At 37.9% G+C, this 13,610-nt stretch overlaps 1 protein-coding gene, 1 long non-coding RNA gene and 5 other non-coding genes across 17 annotated transcripts in view; 1 reads left to right on the top strand and 6 right to left on the bottom strand.

Annotated features, from left to right (window-relative positions):
• shank1 (SH3 and multiple ankyrin repeat domains 1) overlaps positions 1–8,312 on the top strand; it is an 89,581-nt gene extending 81,269 nt beyond the window's left edge. For 9 of the 10 annotated variants that reach the window (XM_074655932.1, XM_074655931.1, XM_074655930.1 and 6 more), the window contains 2 exons: positions 478–1,371; positions 5,462–8,312. In XM_074655932.1, coding sequence (XP_074512033.1) covers positions 478–1,371; positions 5,462–5,549 — 982 coding nt within the window. In that variant the 3' untranslated portion in view covers positions 5,550–8,312. Of the gene's footprint in view, positions 1–477; positions 1,372–5,461 lie in introns of those variants that run through there. The other variant, XM_074655936.1, reaches the window with a different exon arrangement.
• Positions 8,313–9,956: 1,644 nt separating this feature from the next.
• LOC141780629 (uncharacterized) overlaps positions 9,957–13,610 on the bottom strand; it is a 5,515-nt gene continuing 1,861 nt past the window's right edge. Inside the window, exons 2-7 of one of the 2 annotated variants that reach the window (XR_012596706.1) lie at positions 13,049–13,135; positions 12,033–12,075; positions 11,719–11,759; positions 10,947–10,996; positions 10,288–10,330; positions 9,957–10,076 (exon numbers count right to left, since the gene is read on the bottom strand). This is a non-coding gene — a long non-coding RNA (uncharacterized LOC141780629). The remainder of the gene's footprint in view (positions 10,077–10,287; positions 10,331–10,946; positions 10,997–11,718; positions 11,760–12,032; positions 12,076–13,048; positions 13,136–13,610) is intronic. The other variant, XR_012596705.1, reaches the window with a different exon arrangement.
• LOC141781670 (small nucleolar RNA SNORD88) lies at positions 10,144–10,231 on the bottom strand. Its single transcript, XR_012596931.1, has one exon. It is a non-coding gene; the product is annotated as a small nucleolar RNA SNORD88 (small nucleolar RNA).
• On the bottom strand, positions 10,401–10,492 carry LOC141781668 (small nucleolar RNA SNORD88). Its single transcript, XR_012596929.1, has one exon. It is a non-coding gene; the product is annotated as a small nucleolar RNA SNORD88 (small nucleolar RNA).
• On the bottom strand, positions 11,066–11,157 carry LOC141781666 (small nucleolar RNA SNORD88). Its single transcript, XR_012596927.1, has one exon. It is a non-coding gene; the product is annotated as a small nucleolar RNA SNORD88 (small nucleolar RNA).
• Positions 11,886–11,974, bottom strand: LOC141781669 (small nucleolar RNA SNORD88). The gene has a single exon (XR_012596930.1). It is a non-coding gene; the product is annotated as a small nucleolar RNA SNORD88 (small nucleolar RNA).
• Positions 12,150–12,241, bottom strand: LOC141781667 (small nucleolar RNA SNORD88). Its single transcript, XR_012596928.1, has one exon. It is a non-coding gene; the product is annotated as a small nucleolar RNA SNORD88 (small nucleolar RNA).

The following is a 13,610-nucleotide window of genomic DNA, read 5'->3' as shown; positions in this document are numbered from 1 at the left end:
AGTTCTTTACCTCCCACAATTGATGTTCAAGCCATCTGTGAAACACTGTGTACTGTCTGCTTATGTCTTGTGTAAGTGTTGTGTCTATACTGCGTAAACCTCTCCTTTTATTTCTCTGGCTTTTTCCATGTTTTTCTCTCAGAAGCAGAAACAGGTAATAGAGCCACTTCCACACTCCCTTTTTTCTGTCAGGAAGAACATAAAACTTTGACACCTGCTTGAATTTATAGCCTGTTGTGAGACAGTAAGGAATGACAGGAAACCTTGTTTAACTTGAAACATTTATAATGTTAACTGATTGTACACAATCAAGATGTTGACCGTATAAAATCAGTTTAATCCACAGGTTCTAAAAATTGCTGGACAACATTTTTACCAACATTTCCTTTAATGTGTGTGCATGTTTTCATCTCATTGTTTTCTGTTTTCTCTCATGTATTTCTCATTGTAACAATTTCTCTCCCTCTCCATTCTCAGATTTTCAGAAGACTCAGCCTCAGCTCTGAGCCCCCCCTCAGCTCGATCCCAGTCACCGTCTCCGATTTCATTATCGCAGCCATCGTTATCCCCGTCCCCCACCCCAACCTCCCAGTACCCCAACTGGGGACGATCCCCATCTCCTCAACCTCCAGCTGCCTCTCAGCCTCCACGTTCCCATTCCCCGCTGTCTCCGACAACTTATTCCCCTTACCCCACTTCCCCCAAACACAGACCTGTCTACCGGACCAAAGCCCTAGAATTCCAGTTCATCCCCAGTCGCGAGTCCCGTAAAGCAGAATCACACATGTTCCAGCGTAGGCGAGCACCCAGCCCCCTCATATCCCCGTCAGAGAGGCCCAAGCTGGGGGGTCCACCTCGGCCATCATCCCTTCCGCTCCTCCCCACTACACCTCTATACAGTGCCATGTACGACCTCCGAGGTTCAGTCACCCCACCATCACCTGGGAACCCTCTCGGAGATCCTTACTTCTCGCCCTCTCCTCCCTTGTTTGCCCCCTCTGGTGCCCCTCCTCCTCCAAACTCCGCCTTAGTTGTCTCTCGATCCCTCTCTCCAACTCACTTCTTGTCCGGGACCTCTTCTCCGCCCATGCACCCTCACCCTCCACCTACATGCCTAAGTTACCCCCATCTACCGCCCCCTTCCCCTACAAAGCCTTTTGCCTCCAAGCCGCTGCCCTACTGGACCAAGTATGACGTTGCAGACTGGCTAGGATACCTGAACCTGGGTGAGCACAGAGAGCGTTTCCTGGACAACGAGATTGATGGCACCCACCTGCCCTCCCTAACCAAGGATGATTATCTGGATCTGGGTGTGACGCGTGTAGGCCACCGTATGAACATAGAACGGGCCCTGAGGACCGTCATGGACAGGTAAGGTTGCATTCACCATCATCATTTACCATCTCAATTATTTGGAATATTTAAAATTGGTTACATTCATTTTCTTCTGGGTTAACTTTTTCAAAAACTTTACACAGTTCTCTTTTCAACCATGCAACTCAACACAACAGTTAATCTCAAATCTGAAATGCACTAATGTAACCAAAACATTTGAAATTTTTTTATGGCATATTATACTATGAACCTTTATATGATATTTATACATATATATGATTATATATATGATATTTTGTATGGCAAACTGATATGAAATTTTTTAAGACATACTGTGACCTTTTATGACATTTTTATGGCATACTATACTCTGACTTTTTATATGGAATTTTTACAACATAAAATACTATGACTTTTTATATGGCATTTTTACTATTAATACTATTACTTTTTATGATATTTTTATAATGTACTATGATATACTGTGACATTTTTATGACTTTTTTCGATATAATATACTATGATTTTTTTCATGACTTTTTTCGACATATATTATGAATATTTTCGACATACTACACTAACTTTTTTCGACGTATTATACTATGACTTTTTAATGACTTTTTTTGAAATACTACACTATGACTTTTTTCGACATACGACACTGACTTTTTTCGACGTGCTATACTATTACTTTTTTTTACATACTATAATATGACTTTTTTATGACTTTTTTCAACATGTTATACTGTGACATTTTTATGACTTTTTTTGACATACTATGAATTTCAATTTTTTCGACATATTATAATGTGACTTTATGACTTTTTTTGGCATACTATACTAGGACTTTTTTATGACTATTTTCGACATGCTATACTGTGACTTTAATATGACTTTTTTTGTTTTACATACTATACTATGACTTTTTTGACATACTATATGGCTTTTTTCGACATACAATACTGACTTTTTGTATGACCTTTTTTGACATTCTATACTACGACTTTTTTATGACTTTTTTAGACATAATATACTATGACTTATTTTTATCACTTTCTTTTACAAAACTATACTATGTGTTATCACTTTTTTCGACATACTATGACTTTTTATGGCGTTTTTTGACAAACTATACTATGGCTTTTTTTTTTTTTTTTACTTTTTACGACATATTATACTATGACTGTTTTAAGACGTTTATCGACGAATATGTTATTTTTACGACTTTATTCAACATATACTATAGCTTTTTTCGACATACTATACTGTAACTTTTTTATGGCTTTTGTTAACATACCATACTATGACTTTTTCACAACTATTTTCGACATGCTATTCTACAACTTTTTTTATTACATTTTTAGACATAATATATTAACATACTAAACTATGACTTTTTTTTTTTTCGACATATTACGAATATGTCGACTATATATAAACTATATATTTTTTTCAAAGAATTTGACATACTACACTATGACTTTTTTTTGACAAACTATACTATGATTTTTTTTAAAGAATTTTCAACATACTATACTGACTTTTTTTTGGATATACTATACTATGACTTTTTAAAATATTTTTTGGACGTGGAGTATTATGATTTTTTTTTTACATACAATTGTTATGCCCCTTGAAGGGGTGACCGAGACACATGAACCAGTCCCTTTTCCCACAAGTTCACAGTAGTCACAGAATATGAAATGATTTAGTTTATTAGCCTGTTCAGATGTCAGGGTGAGCCAAGGCCAACAAAACAAACTTAACAAGTAACCAATCTAACCTGAAGAAATAAAACAAAACAATATACAACTACTAAACTTCCGAACTCAGATAAACCTGAGAAAACAAGGTTATCCAAAATAGGCAGCCCAACCCTTTTAACTTCAGCAGAAGAAAAAACATCAGTATGGCTAAAGCTATAGTCGATGCGTGCGCAAGTGTTTTTGTGGCCGGTTGGGAGTCGAGGGAGATGCGTCTTTCCATTGCCGCCAAGCCAAAACCATCTTGGCTCCTCATGTAGTGTGTAATCATCAATAGGAGCCGACAACTGGTAATCCAATGGTCTCCTTGTCCTAAGGCACAAATCATGCACAAGACAAATTGTCAACAAAATATCATGACATTCTATGACTTGTTTTTTACTTGTTTTTTTCAACATACTATACTTTTACTTTTTTCTGACATACTATACTATGAATTTTATATTTTTTCGACATAGTATACTATGACTTTTTTTCAACATACTATACGATAACTATTTTATTTTTCGACACAGTATACTATGACTTTTTTTCAACATATTATTGCCATAACTTTTAAAATAAATGTCGACATACTATACTATGACTTTTCTTTTTACATATCCTGTGACTTTTTTAATTTTTTTTCAACATACTATACTATGAGAATTTTTTCAACATAATAAACGGTGACTATTTTTTGACATACTATACATTGACTTTTTAATAACTTTTTTCCACATACTATATTATGATTCATATGAGTCATAACATGTCGAAAAAAAAGTCATAGTATAGTATGTAGAAAAAAGAGTAAATAATAAACATAGTTTAGTATGTCGAAAAATAGACATAGTATCAGAAAAAGTCAGAGTTTAGAATATCAAAAAAAGTCATAGTATAGTTTGTTGAAAAAATTAAAAGAAAAGTCAGTATAGTATCTCGAAACATACTGACATACTGCACTATGACTTTTTTCCGACACATTTTACTATGACTTTTTTTCCGACCTTCTTTTGACATACTATACTCTGACTTTTTTCGACCTAATATACTATGATTTTTTTTCGACATACTATACTATGACCTTTTTTATGATATTTTGTATGACATTCTGTGGTAAAAAGTGTTTTTTATGGCTAACCTCCCTAACTCAGGTAAACAGGAGAAAACAAATTAACAAAAATAGCCAGCCCACCTTTACTATCTCCAGCAGAACCACCAGTAGGGCGAAAGCTACAGTCTATCCGTGTGCAGGAGCTGTTGTTGGCGGTTAGGAGTTGAGGGAGATGCGCCTTTCCACTGCTGCCGAGCCGACACCATCTTGGCTCTTCATGTAGTGGGCACCATGGTCTCCTCGTCCTGGCACACAGCTGCTTGCATAAACACAGAAACCTTACACACTCATGGAAAGACACATTGGCAACAAAATACGACCACGTCCTAACACTGTACTATGACTTTTTTAATGACATTTTTTGTGACATATCCATTTTGAAAAGACAGAACTTGTGTTGTTATGTCAGGATGTCCTTTACACAATATGTTTGAGCACTGTAGATTACATGGTAAAAAACAAAATAAATAAAATGCGTAAATAAAATGCATATGAGAGATACATGTCCCCCACAAATGACAAAGCTGCATTACCAGCTCTCAAGCAGTCAAGGTAATGATACTGTTACTATGGTTATGATTTGTTGGTTTTAAAATGCTGCCCTTACACCTTAAAGTCTGGATTGAAAATACTCCACCTCTGTGTTGACCTATGTCTGCAATGCAGCTGATGGTAAAAATCAGACTAAAGATCCGCCCACTGTACTAGTACTAGCTCAGCTTTAATTAAAAAGAGCAACGTTTCGATAGATCAGAGATCTTCGTCAGGCATTGTCAAATCACCATCACAAAGCAGAACAAGCAATATATAAACACAAATACATCCATCACTCAGGTGGATGAGATCTGCATGATTGAGGGTCAATCTAATATCAATCTGGGCCAATCAGAGCAGAGATGGACAACACCGTCTGATACTGCCCCATAGGTGACAAAGCATGCCTCCATAGACAGGGAGAAAACATCAAGATCAATTATACAGGCACGAATAATATTGCAATGCAGCTGAAGAAATGAACCCAGCTGTTGTCAGTCATCAAGTGTGTGATGACCAATGTTTTCCCAATCTAATCAGTCATGTAGCGAGTCCACAGCACAAGAGTCACCATACTCTCCTAATGAACAAATACTTGTCTCCATTTTAAAATGTATGAGTCACACAAGAGAACAACTCACTACTGTGCTACAAAACAACAAACACCATTCATCATCATCATTATTTCACAAAAAACACCACTTGTGTCCTATTTCTGTTCTTCTGTCCTCAGGCTGTCCAGCAGCCCATTTCCCATTTCTGTTCTCTCACCTCGGGATGGACAGACTGAGAGGAGGAGGGACGATGGGAGTCGGAGCTGAGGTTGCAAAAGCAGAGGAAGAGAGAGAGAGAGAGAGAGAGAAAGGAGGGGTTGGAGTCAATGAGGGAGGAAAACACAACTGCTGCTATCCATGGTGGATTCACACAACAAATGAGGGGGGAACAGATTTCACACAGAGAGCGACAGAAAGAGGGAGTCTAGTCCCAAAGGGAGATGGAAACGCAGGGATGGAAAAAGGGCTGACGATCCATAAAGACACCGGCTGGCGCTCACCAGTTGTGGCAGGCTGATTTACACAAGTACACTCCCACATGCATGCACGGTCACACCAATCAACAACAATTAACACAAACACACCGCCATCTAAGACGCATACAAAGACACTATGGCTGCAGCAGATATTACGAGTGAAGAACAGCGATGAAACCGAACCAAATACTTGAGAGGAACAATCAAAAGCCAGTTCGATTTAAACTAAATTGAGCAGGTTGTGTTGTTGGCGAGCTAGAAGGTGCCATTCATCGTGCAACCATCTTGTTGAATAGCCCTCTTACCCCTCAGCCGGCGGGTTAAATCTGTTCAGGTTTAAGAGTGGAACCCACCTAGAATATTTAGAGTGCAATCAACGACAACCCCTCCCCCCGTGTGAGTGGATGTTGGTTTTAAAATGTGTCTGAATATCATTGAGAATTAATATTTGAGGGTGAATGGGGGTGAATGTCTGCAGGTGTGAGGCCTTGTCCGTCTGCATGGTGAACGTAGGACGACGCAGGGCAGTATATCATGACAGCTTCCACGTCTTTTAGAGGTGACGAGGGCACAGTCGGATAACTCGCGTTCTCGGTTTCAACCGAGGCGGCCGGCTGTGTGTTCGACTTTGATTGGTTACGTCTCGTTTTTACCTCACCACTGGCAGGGCTCTGTCCTCACTGCAGGTCCTGTGATCAGGATCTTATGTGTTTCTCTATAGCTCTTTATCATCTTAAGTCTTATAATGACATATATACAGACTGGTCACTGTATCACAAATTTGTAGCAAAAATAAGTGCCCAGACCAACAAAATAATAAAAAAGAATCACACCGATACACACACACACACACACACACAGGCACCCGAGTTACTACTATACATGCCTGCATGCATACACCAACATGTAGACACACATACACACAAGCACTTGCAAGTGATTGTGTTAGAGTTTATGGGACACCTTATATATAGACACACTATATGTTTGGATCCAAGATATACAAAAGGAGACAGACTGTGCTTTCAACTGTTAGACAGGATACGTGACAATGTGAGGAGAAATCCCCCCCCGAGGATTTGATTTACAGAGAAAGACTTCCTCAGCGTCGAGGCAACTGTTGTACAACCATTCAGACCTTCCGTCCGAGGGAGACTGGAAAGGAGAGGGGAGGGGAAGAGGAAAAACTGCCATTTTCTTGCTCTTTCCCACCCAATCCCCCCTGCTCCTTCCAGGAGTGGCCCCTCTCTCTCGACAAAAATCCAGGAGGAAACGAGCCGCCAACCCGGCCGAGGGGATCTGAGAGAAACGCTTATATCGAGTTTTAATACTATGATTGTTCTTACAATTTTTAAACTTTAAAATGGGAATACTGGAATTGATATGAAGAGATTTATTGTTACTATTTATCATTACTTTCATCGTCCTTACTGTTATTACGGCTGCTGAGAGTTCCTGCTTACTGCCTTCGGTGGCTGATGTGGCGCTCTTGTGCAGTTCTGACTGTGTGATAAAGATTATTGTGTTGATTATACAGTATATATATATAAATATAGATATGTGTATATATAGGTATTTTTGAAATGAAAGATGCATATTATTTTGTGCACGGTACCCTTAACATTGCTTCTATGTGACGAGAAGCATTGCAACTTAATGTGAAGCACATTTCAGAAACACTTCCTTTTCCTTTAACCTTTCTGATTTTTCTTTTGTCAGACTGTGAAGCTTTAATCAAAATTACATGTTGATGTTTATGGCCTCAAAATATGATTTCCTCACTCTTTTAAAAAGTTAGTTGTCACTTAATAATATGCAGGTAATATAAGTGTAGCAGTTGTTACTCTGGGGATGCCCACCGTTGACATAAGTGAAAATGATGTATTACTTTATTTAAACAGTTCTTTAAATTGATTTGTTCAATTCTGGATAACAGCCGTACCCCTTTTGATTGATCATATACACAAATGTCATTCTTTTTTCCATGTCTGCACTGAACTCCTTCCACTGCACATTTACATCCCATTCTAACCTTAGTCCTGCTTTTCTCACTGTTGCTGAGATCAAATATTAAGGGCTCTCTCATGACCTCTCTACCTTGAACAACACTTCACCTCTCCTGCTGCTTTTGAGTCCTCGAACACATATCAAACGTGCGTTTTTACATCGGGGGGGCACAGACGGGGAGTTTAACTCTCCTCCTCCGGGCCCTGCTATCCTCAGTCTGTTTTTTGCAAAAAGAGAAATGAGTTTTCATAGATCATGTGCACTTACACACACAGGCATGTGAATGAGCAAAGGTCATCGAGGTGGATTTGTCTCTGTAATTGCTTTGTGCTGGTTGTCAAGGAGAGATTATATTTGAATGCAAGGGAAATAGCAATAAGGACGATGAAAACAATGGTCATCTAATTATGGTTTAAGATGTTAAAAAAAAAAGAAAAAAAAAAGTATCAAAAGTTCTAAAGAATCTCTGTCTTCCAAATAATGTTTAACATGAAAAGGTACCATGTATTTATTTAACTGTTCTGCTTTCTATACAGTTCGACCTGTTCTCTACATCTGCCCCTCTTCCACTGTTAATGCCCTGACAGTATTAAGAGCTCCAGTCTGTTTTCACTCATCATTTGCATCTTCTTGTTTGTACAAAGCATCTTCCGCAGCCGCTGACATGTTCACAGCTCATTGTTTATTACCAGCATATTATGCAATGGCCCTATTACCATTAACAACTGTGGCTTTTCACATTTCCCTTTAAAGGTGTTGAAGTAATTTTCAGCCAAAAGGGCCGTGTTTCTGAAAGGATGAACAAGCAGAGTGTGACTTCCTGTCCGAACTCATTTCACAGCCAGATTCTACTTGTTTCTATCAGGTCTCTAAAACGTTTGCTAGTGTAAAAAGGGCCAATTAAGAACTTTGGATAAGACATTTTGAAAACATCTCTTACTGATACAATGCTGTTCATGTTAAGCGACTGGTGAGAAATAATCATTTTTAACCCTTTCTTTGCATTTAAAAGTTATATAATCGAGAGCGGTGGCTCGTCGTTACTGTCAGGAGAACACGTAAGATCTGAGGGAATCGGTCCGACTCTACAGAAAGCATTTCTTTTCCTTTAAGAGATCTTTTAAAAAATGAGAATATGAACTGATGAAAGGTAACTTACAGAATATATATGTATATGTGATATGCATATACACACATTCATATAAACATATATGAATTTCAAATGTTTTAAGAGATAATAAATTGTTAGAATTATAATAAAGATACAGAAACAAAATTCTAATTTATGTTTTGTGATTTCTTGAATGAAACATGTTTCATTTCCATCTGAACACACACCGATATTAACCTGTGGAGCGAGACAATGGTTTCTAAAGCTCTTCCAACTCCCTGACTCAATTCACTCGGGTCCCAAATCTGTCATCAGCACAGCAAAGAGTTCTCAAGTTGTCATGCAAATTTGGATATGGTATACTAGTACCGTTTTAAATAACACGGAGTGAGGTCAATTGTATTATAGAGTTGATTAAAGATCCATTATTACACAGCTTTGTTGAATACTCGATTCATGGCGTTCTACGGTCTGTTATTTCTTTATAACAGACCGTTGCTATGGGAGTAGTTCTGATGTCGGACTCTGGCGGACCGTTTTTGGGTCAAATTATTGATTTCTTAAGTTAGCAGCGGTGTAATAAGCGGGATAATGTACAGCAAGCAGGTCATTTTTGTGGAAAAAATATTTTAAAGTCCCTCTCACATTTGCTCCTTATTTACCAACCACTTGTCTTCTTACCTTATACTTTAATGTTTTGTTATAGGTACCCATTTAGTATTTCATCAGTACCCTGTACACACAATTATACTAATTTAGAGGCTATAATCTACAGTGTTACTCAAAACTGAACAGCAAAACTGGAAAATTGTAAAAAATGAAAGTGACTCAAGTTCAACTTGAAACATATCGTGCTCACGAGTTTGGGTTTTGTCATTTGATTTACATTTTATCAATACATTTCAGTATCAGGTTCTCACTGCTTAGGGTCTGTCTACAGGATAATCAAAGCAACACATTTATAAATGCCACAGTTGAATCATGTCACAGTGACAAACCCAACAATGGAAAGGTCATTTCAATAATGTACGGTGCCTTACTTTGATATTGTATTTGTAGAAAAGCAAAAAAGACACAAAATTAATTTAAATGCTGTTTTATTTGATTAATCAGAGCAAATACAGGACAATAAGTTAACATTTAAAAAACAAAAAAGACATAATATGGTTATAAAGCAGATGTCTGCAGGAGGATCAGTACCTGAAAAAGCAGAAAAAACGCAGTTAATAATCTTAAATCTTACAAGGTTAAAAAAAATGTTTTTAGCAATCTCCTCAGAGTCTGCCTTGTCAAGGGCAGGCTGCACTTCTGTCACCACAAATTTCTGAGCCCAGTGCTAAACATCACAAGAGATCACCATTCACAGTGTCTGCTTTTAAAAGGCCAAGAGATGCAGCGTTATGAAACAAACCTTTTCAAGTCCAGTGGATGAGCGGCTTCACTTCCTTTAACACCTGAAAAAACACAAAAGCAACAGTTAGTGTGTGTTGTTATAATTCTCACTTTGGACCATCATTAGTTTATTTTCTCCTCAGATACTCTGGCTTGTCAGGGCCAGAGATGCACGTTTATCTTCATACAGACTCAGAGCCCAGTGCACGTCATCAGGGGAGAGGGACAACTAGATCCACACTTAAGTTTGAATTTAAAACTTGCAGGAATGAATGTACATAACAAAAGCACTGGTTGCAGTAGCTGATATGTACGAGTGTATTCTAGATTCACAACAATACGCTACTAAACATCCCTTATCAATGTATTGAACTTTACATTTAGTATACAATAACAGTCATGGAATCCTGCATAGGGCGCCAATTATATAGTTTTGTCCTCAACATAAGTGCTAATATGCCGTTATGTTTGATTTGACTATTTGAGGTCATGAGAGTCAGGAGTGTTAAATCATGAGTGTTCATTGCTCTCCAGTGTTCACGGTTCATAACTACACCTATGTCTATTATGTAAAATGTATTTATAAAAAGGGTTCACTAAAAGATTTGGTAAAAATGTGTCTGCTGTTGGTTGCCATGAGAGCATTTATAAATATGAGAATACATGGATTTTACATACCTTTATGGACCCAAGTCCAGTCCAGGAGTGGTTCCACTTGATGAAAGGGACTTGAAAAAGGACAAAAGCTTGTGTTACTATATTCTCCTGACCATAAGCTTTCACCAACATGAATTAATTTTCTCCTCAGATACTCTGGCTTGTCAGGGCCAAAGATGCACGTTTATCTTCATGCAGACTCAGAGCCCAGTGCACGTCATCAGGGGAGAGGGACGGCTAGATCCACACTTACGTTTGAATTTAAAACAACTTACAGGAATGAATGTACATAAAAGCACTGGGTTGTAGTAGCTGATATGAACGAGTATATACCAGATTAACAACAATATGCTCCTTAACATCCCTTATCAAAGCTATTCATTTTACATTTAGTATACAATGATAGTGTAGTCATCTTAACATTTTCAGTGATGTGCTCGAAGCAGACTACTTGACACAGAATTGACTTTCAATAAGGACGAATTGTGTCAAAATACATCAATGCTTTGTTTCAACACACCAAAAATCCCATAACGACCCTAAACAAGGGCTCTTTAAGTCTGCTTTGAGCACAACATCCCTGTTTCTATAGTCATGGAACCCTAGATAGGGCGCTAATTATATAGTTTAGTCCTCAACACAAGTGCTAGTATGCCATTGTGTTTAATTTGACTCTTGGAGGTCATGAGAGTCAGGAGTGTTAAATCATGAGTGTTCATTGCTCTCCAGGTCATAACTACACTTTTGTCTATTATGAAAAATGCATTTACATTTTTTTTCACCAAATACATACCCAAGTCTAGTCTAGAAGTGGTTCCACTTGATGAAAGGGACCTGAAAAGGACAAAAGCTTGTGTTACTATGTTCTTCTGACCATAAGCTTTGACTAACATAAATGACATAACATAAGCAGCCAAATAATCACAATCTTAAAAGGTTAAACAAATAAATGTTTTTAGCAATCTCCTCAGAGTCTGCCTTGTCAAGGGCAGAGCTGCACTTCTGTCATCACTAGTTTCTGAGCCCAGTGCTAAACATCACAAGAGATCACCATTCACACAGTGTCTGCTTTTAAAAGGCCAAGAGATGCAGCGTTATGAAACAAACCTTTTCAAGTCCAGTGGATGAGCGGCTTCACTTCCTTTAACACCTGATAAAAAAAAAGAAAAAGCAACAGTTAGTGTGTGTTGTTATAATTCTCACTTTGGACCATCATTAGTTTATTTTCTCCTCAGATACTCTGGCTTGTCAGGGCCAGAGATGCACGTTTATCTTCATACAGACTCAGAGCCCAGTGCACGTCATCAGGGGAGAGGGACAACTAGATCATTATACTGATTTAATAACATACCATTTGATCATTAAGCGACATTTATATCATTCATGTTGTGCTGTTACTGATCTATTATCAGATAATAATGCACACAGTGCACTTTCATAGACTACTGGAGTTACCCTGCACTATACTCATTTTTAACAGTTTCTTCTGCACTATATTCACTTTTTTAATAGTCCTGTATCACAGCTGTTATCCTGCACTACATTCAGTTTTAACAGTTTTCTTCATCTACTTGTATTTTTATATCTGGTATATTTTTTTGTACTTTGCACTGCTATCTTTTCACTGACATGTTTTGCACTATGGAACTGTGATGCTGGAAACTTGAATTTCCCTAGGGATCAATAAAGTTACTATCTATCTATCTATCTATCCTGTGATTACTGTCTATTTAAGTCATGACACTGCATCACACTGTTAGCTCCCATGCTAATACAAGCTGGTTAGCTCACCACGTGGAGTTAGGCCCACAGTGCTACAGCAGCTGAAGACGATGGAGGAAACGGTAGAAACGGTCGACAACCAAACCCCATTCAGAAATCTATCAGTTTAACATGCACCAGACAACACGTGTCCTATAAGTGGCTCAGTGGCCACATGCTTTGAATCGTAGCCACGTGTAGATAACGGTGTTCAATTCGGCATGAAATGTGTCCACCAAAAACTGTCTTATGTTTAGAAATTCAGCTTTTACAAGCAGCTTCTGCAGTTTAGTACAGCTAGTATACAGCTAAATGTAATCACAAAAAAACTAACATTAGTGAAACTTCAGATTTTATCTCACCAGCTCCACCAGAGATGTTTCATTCGAGGTCGACAGCAGCCAGATGACAGCGTCCGGTGCTGCTGCTTCTGATGAGGAACAGCTCTACTAGTAAAGACACACGCAACACAACGTAGTAGTACTTCCGATTGATACTTTCAAAATAAAACATTTAAAAGAGATATAGTTACGCACTGTGGCCACCAGAGGACATGAATTAACACAAGAGTGTTGAACATTGTCAGAACTAAATTGAGGTAAACTAAAAGAGAAATGCAACAGGTTTAATAAACTTTACAACACTTTTCTCTTATATTAGAAAGTAACTTTAAATGACAGTTGTGTTGTGCACTTAATTACCTTCTAGCAGTACAAGCTTTACACTTTACACTATACATCCTATATACCACTATAAAGACTGCACATATGTACATATTACATTTATTTATTGTACATACTACATTTATTTATTGACGGACTATGTTCACTCATTCACTCTGTATCTTTTATATCTGTATTATTGTTTTTATAATTTTTGTATACCTTTACCTTTCCTGTGATTCACTCTGTTTGCTGATGTTGC

Source organism: Sebastes fasciatus, chromosome 13, assembly GCF_043250625.1.
Source record: "Sebastes fasciatus isolate fSebFas1 chromosome 13, fSebFas1.pri, whole genome shotgun sequence".
NCBI lineage: Eukaryota > Metazoa > Chordata > Actinopteri > Perciformes > Sebastidae > Sebastes > Sebastes fasciatus.
This window is presented reverse-complemented; position numbering and strand designations above follow the sequence as displayed.